The following is a 17,740-nucleotide window of genomic DNA, read 5'->3' on the forward strand; positions in this document are numbered from 1 at the left end:
AATTGACCTTAAAAAATAAGCTATACTTTCATAAGGGTTCCCTATACCTAAATACAGGGTGTTTTGATTTATTTCGGTTTTTATAAAAATGTAAGGTTTTAGAAAAAAATAAATATCTACGAATCTAAGAAGCAGTAACAAATTATTTCTTGGATCTTAATAACAGACTATTTAGCATACTTAAACAGATGCTTATTGCAACAAAATTTCTTACAGGGTGGTCAAAATATGAGATTGTTTTATTAACAAATTCAAGCTGTAATAACTTACTTATTTTAAATGGAACACCCTGTATCTTACTAGTCTATCGCGTAGAAAATTTACTTAGCTTTCAATTTGTATTAGGGTTTCCTATACCTATCTTTTTACAGGGTGGTCAAAATATTAGATTGTTCTATTAACAAATTCAAGCTGTAATAACTTACTTATTTTAAATAGAACACCCTGTATCTTACTAGTCTATCACGTAGAAAATTTACTTAGCTTTCAATTCTAATTAGGGTTTCCTATATGTACCTACCTCCCTTCATTTTTTAAATATTTAAAGATTTCCTAATTTAGTAAGCTTTAAAAATTAGAATTAAGTACCTATGTCGTGTTTATGTACAACACATCACCAACACCGGCAATATACTTAGACAAGATACTGTCATTAATAAAATTTTCATTGTTATCATGTAATCACACAGAGTGTTGTATTATTTTAGTTGATTTTTGCCTACATGTGACATTGAATAATATGTTTATATTAAACTGCATACTCTATATTAGATGCCGTATTCTGGAAGGTATTTAAATTATATTTTATTCCGTATAAGTATATTCCATATCTTATCCCAACGGTTATTGAGTAAATTTAAGAACACCACTTTTTGTTTGAATCTTTGAATCGCAATTACAAACAATTAAATGCAATGGCTACTTTGACGAAAACGAGCCTATTGTACAAAAATATGTAAAAATGGGTATTTACAGAATAACATTGGAATTTATATTTACAGAATAACATGTGTATTGAGAATATTTACATGGAATTGAGGAGATTTTAAATATCTTCCATTATAAAGAATAGAATATCGACTATGTCATTTAAAATAAGAACACTCTGTGTGTTGGTGATGTGTTGTACATAACCACGACATAGGTACTTAATTCTAATTTTTAAAGCTTACAAATTAGGAAATCTTTAAATATTTAAAAAATGAAGGGAGATAGGTATAGGAAACCCTAATAAGAATTGAAAGCTAAGTAAATTTTCTACGCGGCAGACTAGTAAGATACAGGGCGTTCCATTTAAAATAAGTAAGTTATTACAGCTTGAATTTGTTAATAAAACAATCTAATATTTTGACCACCCTGTAAAAAGATAGGTATAGGAAACCCTAATACAAATTGAAAGCTAAGTAAATTTTCTACGCGATAGACTAGTAAGATACAGGGTGTTCCATTTAAAATAAGTAAGTTATTACAGCTTGAATTTGTTAATAAAACAATCTAATATTTTGACCACCCTGTAAAAAGATAGGTATAGGAAACCCTAATACAAATTGAAAGTTAAGTAAATTTTCTACGCGATAGACTAGTAAGATACAGGGTGTTCCATTTAAAATAAGTAAGTTATTACAGCTTGAATTTGTTAATACAACAATCTCATATTTTGACCACCCTGTAAGAAATTTCTTTGCAATAAGCATCTGTTTAAGTATGCTAAATAGTCTGTTATTAAGATCCAAGAAATAATTTGTTACTGCTTCTTAGATTCGTAGATATTTATTTTTTTCTAAAACCTTACATTTTTATAAAAATCGAAATAAATCAAAACACCCTGTATTTAGGTATAGGGAACCCTTATGAAAGTATAGCTTATTTTTTAAGGACAATTCAATAATGTCATTAGATATAGGGCATTCCATAAGAAAAAATATAACTTTGATATACCACTCTTTTTTGGAGCACCCTGTATAATTCACATAATTTTTAGATTGTAGTATTAAAGGCCGTGTATATTTCTGTGAAGAAATTTTTTTAAAATATCAAGTGGTTTTCCGTACAGAGACCAAGGCGAATAAGATGAACCACCCTGTATAATACCTAATATAAAAAAAATATTATTTTTTACATTTTTTACGATTATTTTTGAAATTTCTCGTTATAACTTATTTTTTCTTGTACATGAATATACAATACTATACAATACTATCTATATATTGCGCAACAAAGAGGGCTTACTTTCTGTTCTTTAAAATGGTGTATCATCTATATTTAAATACATAATGGAAACCTAATGATTCTTTGATATTTTTTTACCTGTATTATTTAAAATTATTTCTTTTACAAAAATTACATAAACATTAGTCTTAAAAAACATCACTTTAGTTAAAATTATTTAAACGTTGACATTTAAAAAATTTTCAAAATCAAAGTCCATCTCTTCCTTAGCATTAGCTTTAATGTCTTCCTCTGACACCTCAGTTATCTTAGAGTTCCCACAATTAGTACCCATGCACATGCACCCTTTGCAGAATATTGAACAACTAATTCCTATCTTCCTACAACCGCAGTTTTTTGTACATCCTTTATTACATTTACATGCTATTTTTTCAAGCAAAGCTTGTGGTGCAGGAGCTTTGACAGTAAATATTGGAATTAATCCATATTTTGAAGTTTGCCCGGCCGAGTCAAGTGGATCCAAAGTATTACCTATAAAAAATAAGATTCAATCATAACACACAATCACATAAAAAAGTTATAATGAGGAATATAATAACGAAAAATCGTTGCAAGTACTTATTACAATTTGAAAAAGCATATGTTATTCAAAAATAACCCTAGAATTTTTTATAATACACCATTTTAAAGTAAACAGAATAAGCTTTCTTTTTTATTATATAATATATACCATATAGAAAAAAAGTTATAATGGAAAATTTAAAAAATAATCCTAAAAAATATAAAAACTCGTTAAAAGTATAAAGTCTTGAAAAAGATAACCTCTTTAAAAGAAGTTGTACAACATTATACAGTAGACCATTTTAAAGGTAATTGATTTCTATTCCTCTTACATGTACCATTGCATATACCTAAAGTTACGTAGAAAAAAGTTACAGAACAATATTTGCGAAATAACAAGGAAAATTGCCCAAAATTACTGTGAGTGGCGAACTTTGAAAAATCATATTTCGAAAACTGTACATCCTAATGACCTCTACCAAACATCATTTTAAAGACAAAATATGTAAGTTTTTTTGCTGTGAAGCAATGTCTATACCTATATCCTCGTGGACAAAAGTTATGGGACAAAAAACAAAATTTCTTTCTTTTGGGTTTCTTTGTGCTTTTTCTTTTGAATATATTTTTGTAAAAAAAAGTATCTTTGACTTTAAAAAGTTATATTTAGAAAGTAAATTTAACCAGGAACAATTTTTATGTAGACGTATTTGTACCAAAAGTGCATAGAACTCACCCTAATGTAACCTGTGCCCAGGGACTAATTCACCCATTTCTCAAAAACGCACCCCTTTAAATGGTAGCACTCCGCGGTTTTTTCATATATAGAGATTCATTGACCATATGAAATAATAAAACCCCGTTAACGTTGTAGTTCCTTTCTATAGTACATAATCAATAGCCTATAGTAAAAATTTTGTATAACAAATAATAATATACGATGTTGCCAGTAGTATCGGAAAAATAGTGAAAAAATGTGTAAAACTTTTTGTTCTTCAACGATCTGTATCGTGAAAACGCATGCCGTTACAAAAATTTTATACTAAGCAAACCACAATTATTTTTCAGTATTTCACCTATCTTAGAGATTGTGCTACCTTTTTCTGAAACACCCTGTATACAGAAGGCACTTTAATGGAATAAAATTATTTCTGTCCTCGTTTTAATCAATTTTAAAAAACGCTGAGACCCGTAGATGTGACGTAGATTTTCATATATAAAAATGTGTGCTTTTTAAACATAAATTTAAATGTACAGGATGATTCATGCAAGCCTACCGTAGTCCATAAGCTTTATTTTTTAACACCCTGTATATTTTTATATTTTTAAAAGCTGCTTAACAATCTGATTTCATGGTCTTTATGAATAATACAGGGTGATCATTCAAAATTATAATGTATGGAAACCACTTATGGAATAAAATTGTTGTCATGTGTCATTATTTTAGAAAATTATAAAAACGCTAGGATACGTCAACTTTTAAATTCAACTATGGACTATTTAAACATAAATTTGAATATACAGGGTGATTCACTCAAGTCTAGCATAGTCCATTATCTTTAATTTTAATTAAACACCCTGTATATTTTTGTTTTTAGAAGCTGCTTAACAACCTTATCTCAAAAATGTGTATTGTGTAGGGTCTATTATTAATAATGCAAGGTGAAATTTTGAAATTATGTATAATTTTCGTCAAGATATTAATCACATAAAACTATGAAATTGATAATTCAGGAATCACACTTTAAATAAGGATATTATTTTTTTTAATTATTAATTTTCTAAACTAAGTATCCATATAGTGGGTTTTGTATTTAATGCTTTTTATTTAAAGACATTTTTAAATAATTTGAAAATTTGCGTATTTAAAACATTAATGAATACCTACTGCAGAAAACGATTTCAGAAAACATACATGATTTATGAACATGCAGTTCCCTCTGCAACCTCTTAAATAACATCTGTATCTTTTAATCTTTTGTTGTGGAGAGAGGTCCATCTAATTATTGCAAACACATGTTACTGTGCTTCAGGCTTCAGCTGTGTTACAAATTTTAAGATTTTTTCACTTGAATAGTTACTATTGTCCCGTTGTCGGAACATGAGGGTGCAACATAATACAATTCAGGGGTCTATGTAAAACATAAAAGAAATTCCGTAGTTTTTTTTTCATTTAAGTTAAAAAATAATGTTACGTAATGCGCTGTTCGAACCCCCCCCCCCATGTAACGCGCAGTAACGTTTTACAAGACCCCTCTCCCCCCCCAAACTGCGTTACGTAATACTTGAACGCTCCCTAAGCTTCAACACCAAAACTATTAATGATATTATCATACAATTTCTTAAAGATTCTAAAATAAAAATTTAATATGACATGTTTAACTTTCAAATATCTGCGGCAAAAAGTTTATCTAATGCCATCCCCCCTTTGTGAACACACACACATATCAAATATGGCTGGCAAATACCTAAACATGATCTTCTATAATAGGTTTGTTCTAGCATCAGTTTCAAACGGTTTAAAACCATCAGCGAATAGTGGACCAGCGCGAGTAGAGGGGATATCACTGGTGACTGGTGACTGTATTATGTTCTCTCACTGACCAACTGTTTGCTGACGGTTTCTGACTAGTTTGACTGTTTGCTAGAACAAACCTTATGTTTTTAATGTACAGGTCAGCTGTCATTCACTCAATCAACTCCACAAATTCGGTATGTCCTTTCCAAGAAATATCACTCCATAGCACTATGCCGCCACCATCAAAATTAACGCTCTGTATGAGGTTACATCTGCCATACCACTAACCATATTGAAGCGAGATTGGCAAATCTTCGTCTACAGAAGAGTTGGTGAACAGTATGTCAGTTGTAACCTCATACAGAGCGTTGTTTTGGTGGAGGCGGCATAGCGCTATAGAGTGGTATTTTTTGGAAAGGACATACCGAACTTGTGGAGGTTATTGAGTGAATGACAGTTGATATTTACATTAAAAACATTATAGATCATTTGATCTAATGCACGTTTTCATGTCTCTAAAATTGATTCAATAATAGCTATTTGTATAACAAGGGAGGAAAGTGCTACTTTTCCTCCCGAGAATGAAGTTTACTGCCGGACGCGTAGCGGAGGGCAGTAATCATTCAAGGGAGGAAAAGGCACTTTACTCCCATGTTATACATATGGTTTTTCCACCTTCCTCAAATAACAAGTCATTTTTTCATTTTTACTCAATTTATTTATGTAACTAACCAACAAAATTTATTAGAACTAAAACTAACAAGTAGGTACAATATAACTGTCAACTGTCAAATATAAGTCAAATTATTAATGTAAACATTGTTAAATCAAAATAACAATTTACTGTTTTTTACCATTCTGCAAAATACAGAGTGTTTTTAAATAAACGTTAAAATGTATAGATACTTACGTAATAGAAAATAGATATTGTACAGGGCGTCAATAAGTTATATTTCATGAATGAAATACCATGACGTCACTTTTACTTTTCCTCCCTAGGGAGAAAAAATATTTTCCTCCCTAGGGAGGAAAAGTACAACTTTGCTCCCTACAATCAGGTCCGGAAAAGTATACTTTCGGTAGAGGTAGGTGGTAATAGCTATTTGTATAACAAGGGAGGAAAGTGCTACTTTTCCTCCCGAGAATGAAGTTTACTGCCCGACGCGTAGCGGAGGGCAGTAATCATTTAAGGGAGGAAAAGGCACTTTACTCCCATGTTATTCATATGGTTTTTCCACCTTCCTCAAATAACAAGTCATTTTTTCATTTTTACTCAATTTATTTATGTAACTAACCAACAAAATTTATTAGAACTAAAACTAACAAGTAGGTACAATATAACTGTCAACTGTCAAATATAAGTCAAATTATTAATGTAAACATTGTTAAATCAAAATAACAATTTACTGTTTTTTACCATTCTGCAAAATACAGAGAATTTTTAAATAAACGTTAAAATGTATAGATACTTACGTAATAGAAAATAGATATTGTACAGGGCGTCAATAAGTTATATTTCATGAATGAAATACCATGATGTCACTTTTACTTTTCCTCCCTAGGGAGGAAAACTATTTTCCTCCCTAGGGAGGAAAAGTACAACTTTGCTCCCTACAATCAGGTCCGGAAAAGTATACTTTCGGTAGAGGTAGGTGGAAAAATAGTTTTTTGACTAGGAAGGTTTTGGGGTAGTTCTGATTTCTTTCATTATATATGGATTTTGGGCTGCTGAATCCGAATATGAGGTTTGCGGACAAAATTTCTTGCCGGAACATTGAAAAAACCGCGAAAAAGCGAAAAATTTCAGCTTTTTTCCGCTTTTTTGCTCAAATCTCGAAAACTATTAACTTTTAGTAAATGGTCTGGTAACAGAAATTAAAGTACTTAAAATGATCTACAAATATCACTATTTACTTTTTTTTTTCAGATGAACCGTTCGGTCTAAAGTGCAAGTTGAAAATTGCCAATTTTCAAGGGTCTCGGCAAAACCCACTTTTTACATTCCAAAACTTTATTTTTTATTAGAATGCTGTCATTTTATAAATTTCTCCTAGTTTTCTGTACAAATAATAAATGTTAGTTCATAGGTATGGTGTGTCTCTTGTGACAGCTTCCATGAGTCCATTCCGTCCTAAGAGGCCGGGAATATCTCTGCTTTTCCCTTAGAGCCACAGAAGATCAGGCACAGATGGAGTCACAGTTTCAGTTGGTGTGAACATTTCCTTCGGATCTGTTCTGTTATCTTGATTTCTGATAAACCTTGAGGTTTTGTCCTTTTAAAACGAATTAGTTGAACAGTTCCCTGACTTCCATAAACCTCAGGCGCGGGTTTCTTTTTTATCCGAGGAATGGATTGCTTAGGAGCTACTGCATGTTTTGGTGAAATACAAGAAATGCCACATATGACGTGAAAAGTGTGGTATTCGTCGATTGTATGTACGTTAAAATCAGCGTTATCGTACACCTGCTATGTAAAGCACAGCAGGTCAATTTTCTGCGGATCGCCTGCGAATGCTGACACTTCCAGGCGAACAGCTTCTGTATAGGATGAACAAAACCCCAAAGAGGAAACTACCAGTGGCGGCTGGTCAGGGTCGGCAGTGCCGACCCACACATTTATGGACACATTATAGATTTTTTTAAATATATAAGTTAATCAGAGTTGATGACATTCGTTTCTGTGAAATAAAAAGAATATCTGTGAGATAATACAGACTAAATTTTATTCATTGTTTTTAAAAGAATTCGAACGATCTGATACGTTAAGTGATCCCTGTGCGCTGTGCGTAAGAGACTTTTCAAATTAAGGATCCTAGCCAGACATACACCCGACTGCGATTGTGTGAATTCATGGCCCGCTTCGGCTAGCCGTACCCAGTTGAGCATTTTTGCTTGTAATAAGACGCTATGGAATATTAGCCGATATGCAACCAATTATACATTCCCCGTATTTATTTGAATGGCAAGTACGGCAGAAAAACAATCTGCCGAGCACAGCGGTGATCTGCAAACGGCAACAAAACACGTACTTGGACGTTGAGATTAATTTGGACGTTGAGAGGTGACTCATATTTGTTTGCAGAAATTGCTTGAAAATAACTCATATAATAATATTTGAGTTATCCTCCCACTCAAAAAGGTCCGGAACATTGTTTACATAATCAAAATGTCAAAAAATAAAGGAAAAATTCGAGTTTTTTCTTCATTTTTTGATTATAACTTTAAAAGTATTCATTTTCGAGAAAAGTTGTACTGACATAAAAGTTGCGTAATTAAATTTTCTACAATAAAGAATTAGCTAAAACTTTTAAAAATTGTCACCCTTGTTGCAAAATAGCAATAAATGCGAAAAAATCATAAAAAACAAGTATTCGCATTTTACGTTTTTCGACCGTTTATGCTACACTTAAGACCTTCATAATTTTACCCAGAAAAACTATATCATACAATAAAAAAATACTGTAAATTTCATTAAGATCGGTTCAATAGATTTTGCAAGATAAATTTTACAATCCAGCTTTCGCAAAAAAATTAATTTTTTCAAAATGTTGCAGAACTGAAAATAAAGCAGACAGCAAGTTGAATTTATTTTTACGTATAGAAGAATACTGTACCTTTCTTCTATATGTAAAAAAAATCAACTTGCTATCTGCTTTATTGTCAGTACTGCAACATTTTGAAAAAATTAATTTTTTTTTGCAAAAGCTAGATTGCAAAATGTTTTGAATCGATCTTAATGGAATTTACAGTATTGTTTTATTATATCATAAAGGTTTTCTGGTTAAAATATGAAGGTCATAAGTGTTAGCATAAATGGTTGAAAAACGTAAAATGCGAATACTTATTTTTTATGTTTTTTTCGCAATTATTGCTGTATTGCAACAAGGATGACACTTTTTAAAATTTTTAACCAATCCTATATTGTAGGAAATTTAGTTACCCAACTTTTATGCCAGTGTAACTTTTCTCAGAAGTGAATACTTTGAAAGTTAAAATCAAAAAACGAAGAAAAAAATCGAAGTTTTTCTTAATTTTTTGACATTTTGATTATTTAAACAATGTTCCGGACCTTTTTGAGCGGAAGGATAACTCAATTATTATTTACAAGGAATTTTCAAAATATCTATTAGACAAGTTCATTAAAAATTATCCATCATTCTTTATTCAAATAAAATAAGAAAATGGATTAACAGTTTTATATGCTGATCTAAATATTTTCGGACGGTGGGATAAGTTACAAAATATGTTTAATTTTATATACTGCAATTCATTAGGTACAACAAACTGTTCCCGAATTTAATAAATTATTGTGCTAAAATGTGGGTAAATTCTGCCTCAAGTGAACGGGATTTCTCTTGTCTCAAAAAAGTCAAAACGTATTGTCGAAACACCATGAAACAAAAGAGAATGTCAAACTTGTCTCAAATGTCAATAGAAAAAAACTTTTAAAACCTCTCCAAAACAATAATAAATTTTACAATGACGTTATAACCCATTTTGCTACTTCGAAACAACATAGACTAGAGTTAATTTATAAACAGGTTTACAAAACAAACAAAAAAAAATAAAAAAAAAACAAAAACCAAAAATCTTCTATGAAATTGAAGCCTTTTAATTAGATGGCATACCTATCCGAGGAGAAAAAACCTTGCCGACCCTGTCCCTAAAGCCACTAGCCGCCACTGGAAACTACATCAACCTTGTATTTTCTTGAGCCGTACTTTTTGTAGAGAAAACGGCCAACCCTGCAAGGAATGGTGAGACCAACTATCTGGGCCTTACTGCCGCTACAAGACTTTGAGCAAGCGCGTTGCTTATCTGGAAGTGTCAGTAATCGCAGGTGATTCGCAGAAAATTGACCAGCCGTGCTTTACACAACAGGTGTACGAAAACGCTGATTTAACCCTTTCTATACCAGGCCTTAATTTGCATGTTGGACCCTCAATCCCAAAGGTTTTTTCATGCTTAGAGTCCCATTGCCTTATATATACGTCGCATATAAATAAACAAATAAATGGCCAAAACATGTTTTTAATGAGTTTTTTTTAACCAACTTAAACGTTTTCCTTTCAAAAGTACTCATCAGAGAACAAAACCAACTTGAAAAAATGTAACCATAACTAACTTAAAAAAAAAATAATGTAATGTAAATTAACATTAAAAGTTTTCTTTTGTGTGGCACTCTTCAAAACATGACACTACGCAAAGACCGACTCCGCATCTTGCACACATGTATCTCGATTCGCTTCTTTTTTATGGTCTTTTCTGTGGCTGCAAACACTTCACCTTCTAGCAGCTACCTATAAGCGTTGCCACCAGTGCTACAATATAGCATATATCTAAAATATGTGAACAAATATATACGGCAATGGGTCCGCATGACCTGTCTTAGGTTCCAACATTTTGAGGCTTTGGGAACAATAATCTAACATTTTCGGACATATTTCTACTGCATTGGGACACCAATGAGTCTAAAATTTTATGAGCAACGCATATTTTCGGCTTTGGTAAATTGAGACCATAACACCTTGAACGTATATATACGGCGGCTGGGAATACAGACCCAGTTTTTCAAAAACATAAATATATGCAGCGTTGGGACAGAAATGGTTAACGTACATACAATCGACGGATACCATACTTTTTACGTCATGGGTGGCATTTCTTGTATTGCACCAAAACATCCAATAGCTCCTAACCAATCCATTCCTCGGCTAAAAACTAAACCCGCACCTGAGGTTTATGGAAGTCAGACAGCTGTTCAAATAATACATTTTGAAAAGACAAAACCTCAAGGTTTATCAGAAATCAAGATCGGAAGGGAATGTTCACACTAAATGAAACTGTGACTCCATCTGTGCCTGATCTTCTGTGGCTCTACGGGAAAAGTAGAGACATTCTCGGTATTTTAGGATGGAATGGATTCATGGAATTTGTGAGAAGAGGCATACCATATTCATATTATGAACTAACATTTATTATTTGTACAGAAAACTAGGAGAAATTTATCAAATGACAGCATTCTAATAAAAAATAAAGTTTTGGAATGTAAAAAGTGGGTTTTGCCGAGACCCTTAAAAATTGGCAATTTTCAACTTGCACTTTAGACCGAACCATTCATCTGAAAAAAAAGAATGTGTGTGTGTACTTTGTACGCACGTAAGAAGTTATACTTCTATTATAATATAATTTCAACGAAATAAATATACCTACTTAACAGTTACAATACAAAAAATTAACAATAATTACCAAAAATTAACCAAAACTTAACAATGCCAAATATTAAAAAAAAAAAGAAAAAAGTATGAATCGTCCGGGATTTGAACCCGCAATCTCGCGATTTCTCGATCTCTGGTCCAATGCTCTACCAACAAGGCCACCAAGGCGCATGCTACTTACGTTTCAGATATACATAATTATACATCACGGTGACAAGTGAAATATAAAAATAGATGTTTTATTATTTTACGCCCAAGGAAGACAAATTCAAAGACACAAAATTATAATAAAAAACCTTTTAAACCACCTTTTTCAAATTGCGCAAGTTGTATTATTAATATTAATGTTAATAAATGAAATATAAATATTTTGACGTTTCACAATTTGACAATTCACTTTTAACTGCAGTGCCTTAAAAATTTTAAAGGACTAGTGCCTTAAAGTAGCATTTTTAACGCTCCTATGGAGTGCTAAAAATTGCATTTTTAACACGTTTGTAGAAAAATATATTTAAAAACACTATGCCCGGTTGCACCAACAGATCTTAAGCTTAAGTCGAGAATATCATAAGAATTAATATAATATAATTAAAATATATTACAATAAGAATACCATAATATAATAGTAGATATAATTGATAATAAGGTAAGAATCTAAAATTATGGTGCAACGTAAATGATATTCAAGGAGGCCCTATCTATAAGTAGAGCTTAGCTAAGTGGAGCTTAAGATCTGTTGGTGCAACCAGGCATAATATATTCTTTCCACGCCTTTTCTGGACTGATACATACATAAATTAAAACATTTAGTAACTAACTCCATACTGCCTGTGTGCGCATGCGCGCAGATTAATAAAATTTCACCCTCAATGAAATCGCGCCGAAACAAGTATAACTTCAAAAAAAAGTAAATAGTGATATTTGTAGATAATTTTAAGTACTTTAATTTCTGTTACCAGACCATTTACTAAAAGATAATAGTTTTCGAGATTTGAGCAAAAAAGCGGAAAAAAGCTGAAATTTTTCGCTTTTTCGCGGTTTTTTCAATGTTCCGGCAAGAAATTTTGTCCGCAAACCTCATATTCGGATTCAGCAGCCCAAAATCCATATATAATGAAAGAAATCAGAACTACCCCAAAACTTTCCCACTAGGGAGCTCGTAGAGTACAAATTGACTGAATCAAATAGTGAGTACTTACCTTAATGAGATTAAATTTAAAAATTATGTGGCTACCATATAGTCCATATTCCATTTCAGATTTAAATCCGATAGAGCAGTTATATGACTATAAAACATCGTTTTCGGAAAAGATATCTTATTCATATGACACTGGGGGGACTAAGGATTGCAGCACAAAAAATTTCACTTCACTGTAATATGCAATATTTTTGTCCGTGAGTGTATAAACTAACCAAAAAAGTTTTAGATAAATATAAGCTTGTTTGAATTATTCCGAAACAATGCATATTTTCGTTCTATATTGACTCCCCTCTTTACTATTTCTGCTGATTATTTCATTCATTTTCCTTTTTACTCATATACGTAATTACATTATAGTTGGTTTGTATTTTAGGTTATCTCCAAAATGAAGACAAAACGGAAATTATGGAGGGACTCATTGAAGATTCATCTTGCAAAGGAAATGACATGAGTCGCCATACTGAAGAGAAAACACTAAATAAAAATATAAAGGTTGTCACCGGAAAAAGACGTTATAAATGTGAAATTTGTTTTAAGCAATTTGGTCATTCAAGTGATTTGAAAGTACATTTGAGAGTGCACACTGGAGAAAAACCATACAAGTGTGAAATTTGTTTTAAGCAATTTAGTCAAGCAGGTCATTTGAAAGAACATTTGAGAGTGCACACTGGAGAAACACCTTACAAGTGTGAAATTTGCTTTACGCAATTTAAACAAGTAAGTAATTGGAAAGCACATTTGGGAGTGCACACTGGAGAAAAACCATACAAGTGCGAGATTTGTTTTAAACAATTTCGTCGAGTAGGTAGTTTGAAACAACATTTGAGAGTGCACACTGGGGAGAAACCTGAAAAGTGTGAGATTTGTTTGAGGCAATTTAGTAGCGGAAGTCAGTTGAAAACACATTTGAGAATACACACTGGAGACAAACCTCATAAGTGTGAAATTTGTTTGAAGCAATTTTCTCAACCAACTAATTTGAAAGCACATTTGAGAGTGCACACTGGAGAAAAACCTTACAAGTGTGAAATTTGTTTTAAGACATTTAGCGAAACAAATCATTTAAAAAGACATTTGAGAGTGCACACTGGAGAAACACCGTACAAGTGTGAAATTTGTCTTAAGCAGTTTCGTGATGCAAGTAATTTGAAAGCACATTTGAGGGTGCATACTGGGGAAAAACTCTTTGACCCACCCAGATAACAATATAAACTTGTTTCAAACTTCAAACAAGTTTGATACATCCGTGCACCCAACAAGTGCAACCGTAAGCTTGCAGCAAAGTTGCTACAAACTTGAATCATCATCTTTAGGTTTGTTCCAACACAACGAAGAACCATCATGTAACGATCACCTTACTAGATAATTAACGTTCCGTTCGTTCCATGTAGAGATGTTGAAAAAGTATCTATTCGTTACAAAGTACTCGTTACTTACGAATACCGATAGTAACGATTACTATACAGAGAGGCAAATCGTTACTTTGATTACTCTGATTACTTTTTTACACAATACAATCTGCTCTACTCGCTCTGATACAATCGTATCAGAGCGAGTAACGGCTATTATATCTACTTTGATTACTTCGTACCAATCGTTTTAGAGCGAGTAACGACTATTGTATCTACTTTGATTACTTCGTACCAATCGTATCAGAGTGAGTAACGACTATTGTATCTACAACCAGTACACTTGATTACTTTCTACCAATCGTAACCCAGCGAGTAAAAACAGATCGGTGAAGGTCGTTGTTATATCGGAATACCTACCTACTGAGAAATACGATTCTCGATATGATTACCGGTACTCAAATACAAAAGTAACGAAAGTAATCATAGTAATCAAATCATTTTTATTTCTTCAACAGATGGGTGAAGGTCGTTGTTATATCGGAATACCTATACAAAATACCTACCTACTGAGATATAGTACGATTTTCGATATGATTACCGGTACACAAATACAAAAGTAACACGGTAATCAAATCATTTTTATCCCTTAAACAGATCGGTGAAGGTCGTTGTTATATCGGAATACCTTTTCAAAATACCTACCTACTGAGAAATACGATTCTCGATAATATGATTACCGGTACTACTCAAATACAAAAGTAATCAAAGTAACGAATACTGTAAATAATTACTTTATACAAAAGTAACGATTTGTAACGAATACTGGAAAGTAACTATAATCAACATCACTAGTTCCATGGGAACGAAATAATACGTTCCATGGTACTGCGCAGGACGGTGATCGTTACATGGACGTTTTCTCGTTGTGTTAATCTTTTGCCGTAACAATATTGCAGCAAACTTGTCACAAACTTGCCTCGTCATATTTGACGCAGCAATGTAAAATCAAAGAAGAATCAAACTTGCCACAAGTTTACATGCTATCTGGGTAAGTGACCTTGAACTAAGAAAAGTAATTAACTCATCCCCAAGATCAATGACCCCCCCCCCAAAAAATTGTGTATCCGCCACTGGCTGTAGTGGTCCGTTCTGTTGCCGACCGATTCGATCTAATAAGCGCAGACCTTTAAGCAATATTTGTGAAAAGTATCTTAAAATAACATTTGAGATTGCACCATGAAAAATTTTTAATAGTCCTGCGCAGTAACATGGAACGTATTATTTCGTTACCATGAAACGTTAATTTTATAGTAACGTGATCGCTACATGACTGTTCTTCGTTGTGTTGGAACAAACCTATATTATGCAACGAGCATTTAATGATGATCGTTATGATACAAGTATGAGGGAATGTCATAGAATACGAGCATCATAATGACAATTAAATGCAAGTTGTATACATGATTTTTCTGATTACAAAAAAATGTGCCGTCAAATGGTGAAACATTGGCCCAATTTTTTTTTGTAATATTTGACTTGTAATAAAGCACCTCTTAATATGTACGATAATTTTTTATTTATGCATAGTGTGACCAACTACAATTCATCCTCTATACTTAGCTCCTATTTTCAGCACTACAAGGCCTAGAACCACCTTGTGCTGGGAGGAAAAGAGATTTCATTTGCCAAAGAAACAAAATACTTTGGGGTTTATTTTGAATATCGGCTTACATGAAATACTCACATCCTTCAAACCACACAAAAGCTACTATGTCCTTGGGCAGATGTCGAAGAATGTGCGGTAAGAATTGGGGGCTTAACCCCAAAATGACTCTATAGTTATACACAAGGGTTATTAGACCCATGATAGCCTATGGCTCGGTGATGTGGACAAAGACGCAGCAATTGTGAGCAATAAGGCTTCTAGGTAATACACAGAGGCTAGCATGCCTGTGTATTACGGGGGCCATAAAACAACTCCTACAGCAGCGTTGGAAGTCCTGCTGAATCTACCATACTACTTCATATCTTTGTTCCGGGCGAGGCCAGATCAGTGATGCACAGATTAATGCATAGCCAGGTGCATGGTGCTGACAACAGAAAGCTAATTGAGGAGCTAAAAGCCGATATTGTGATGAGGCAGTCTATCGATTTAAATTGTACAGTGCTCAGAAAGACGTGACAGAATCGGCGAGTGAGTGGGCTGCACGCTTAAGAGGATTAGTGGTAGGCTGTGAGTTCGGCAGCAAGCTAAAAGTATGCAGCGGCGTCCTCAATGAGTCGACGTTGTCGATCGACTGTGTTTATCGACACTCTCGACCGAGTGTTTACGCGGCAATCAACTTTGTTGATCGACAAAAGATGTCGATCGACGTGTCGACTGGTTTTCCATGCTCTGTCGGTAAAATCAAAGGGTAGTCGAGTCGAATCCGAAATGTGGACGTGCATTCGACCTTCGACATTTAAAAATACAGTAAAAATAATTCAGCGTGCGGCGTAGTCTGCCTCATCTAAAGTCTCGTGTTTTGTACTTGTCGGCAAAATGGAATGGGAAAAAGAAAAAGTGATTGCATTTATTGAAGCTCACAAATTAAAAACAAATCTATGGAACACTAGAAGCAAATATTATAAAAACCGAAACACGAGACACGATGCTTTGATGGAAATTGCCAGTGAATTTAATATAGAAAAGCAGGTGGTAGAACAAAAAATAAAAAAATCTTCAAAGCCAGTTAGCAAGAGAAATAAAAAAACAAAGGATGGCAATAAATCTGGCAGTGACACGGAGGATGTATACAAAAGTAAATGGTTTGCTTATGAAAGTTTAAGATTTTTAATGCGTCATCTTCGTCACATATTTTCGTTTCGACTGTCGACAAATATTCTGCCTACTTGGTGTGGATATGCGAAGCTTTTTCGATTTGTCGGGCGACAGAGTCGATCGACAATGTCAACTCAATGAGGACGCCGCTTAAGAGACAGATTTTTGTTCGGTTTCGGCAAGGGACCCGTGTTGGACCGGCTTATGGAAGAAGATGTAAGCGCCGATCTCGAAAAAATGGTCAGTTAGCAGCTTCCAAGATGGCTTGGAAGCTTGAAAACCAAGACAAGGCAAAAAACATTCCTAAAGTAAATAATGATGATGACGCTAACCTTTTTAATACATCAGATAAAAATATTTTCGATTTGCAAAGCACAAATACGGATATTTTAGAGGATTTATTTACGTTAAAGGTATTAGTACACAATCATTATTTAGCATTTCAAATTGATACGGGTAGTAGTGTTTCTTGTTTGTCTAAGGAGTGTTATTTAAAATGTTTTTCTAATATTTTTATAAAAAAAACAAATAGACGTTTTATTTTTTATAACGGGGTGCAAGTAGAGCCGGTGGGGGTAATAAATTTGAAAATTTCATATAACAATAAAGAAAATTATTTAGATTTTTTTATTATGGAAAATGGAAGTCCGCCTTTGCTTGGTAGGGATTTTCTGGTAATATACAGGGTGTCCAGAAACTACCGACAAACGAAGACAGGAGATTCCTCAGATAATTTTAAGACCCAAACAAAAATTGGTATGCACATTTACTTTTTAGAGATGGATCGATTACATCCATGGCGAATTTCTAGTACCGGTCATAGGCGTCCGTTTTGGGTAGGGCAACGGTTATTTTATCGCATAACTTTTTTGTCTTTAACTTTTATGCATTTTTGACACTGGA

At 33.1% G+C, this 17,740-nt stretch overlaps 1 protein-coding gene across 1 annotated transcript in view; it reads left to right on the top strand.

Annotated features, from left to right (window-relative positions):
• The window catches only part of LOC126891881 (zinc finger protein 235-like), a 73,584-nt gene extending 58,005 nt beyond the window's left edge, over nucleotides 1-15,579 (top strand). The window contains exon 2 of the mRNA XM_050661221.1: nucleotides 13,038-15,579. Within this exon, the coding sequence (XP_050517178.1) occupies nucleotides 13,038-13,867 (830 nt within the window). The 3' untranslated portion in view covers nucleotides 13,868-15,579. The remainder of the gene's footprint in view (nucleotides 1-13,037) is intronic.
• Nucleotides 15,580-17,740: the final 2,161 nt, after the last annotated feature.

This window comes from Diabrotica virgifera, chromosome 9 (assembly GCF_917563875.1).
Source record: "Diabrotica virgifera virgifera chromosome 9, PGI_DIABVI_V3a".
Taxonomy (NCBI): domain Eukaryota; kingdom Metazoa; phylum Arthropoda; class Insecta; order Coleoptera; family Chrysomelidae; genus Diabrotica; species Diabrotica virgifera.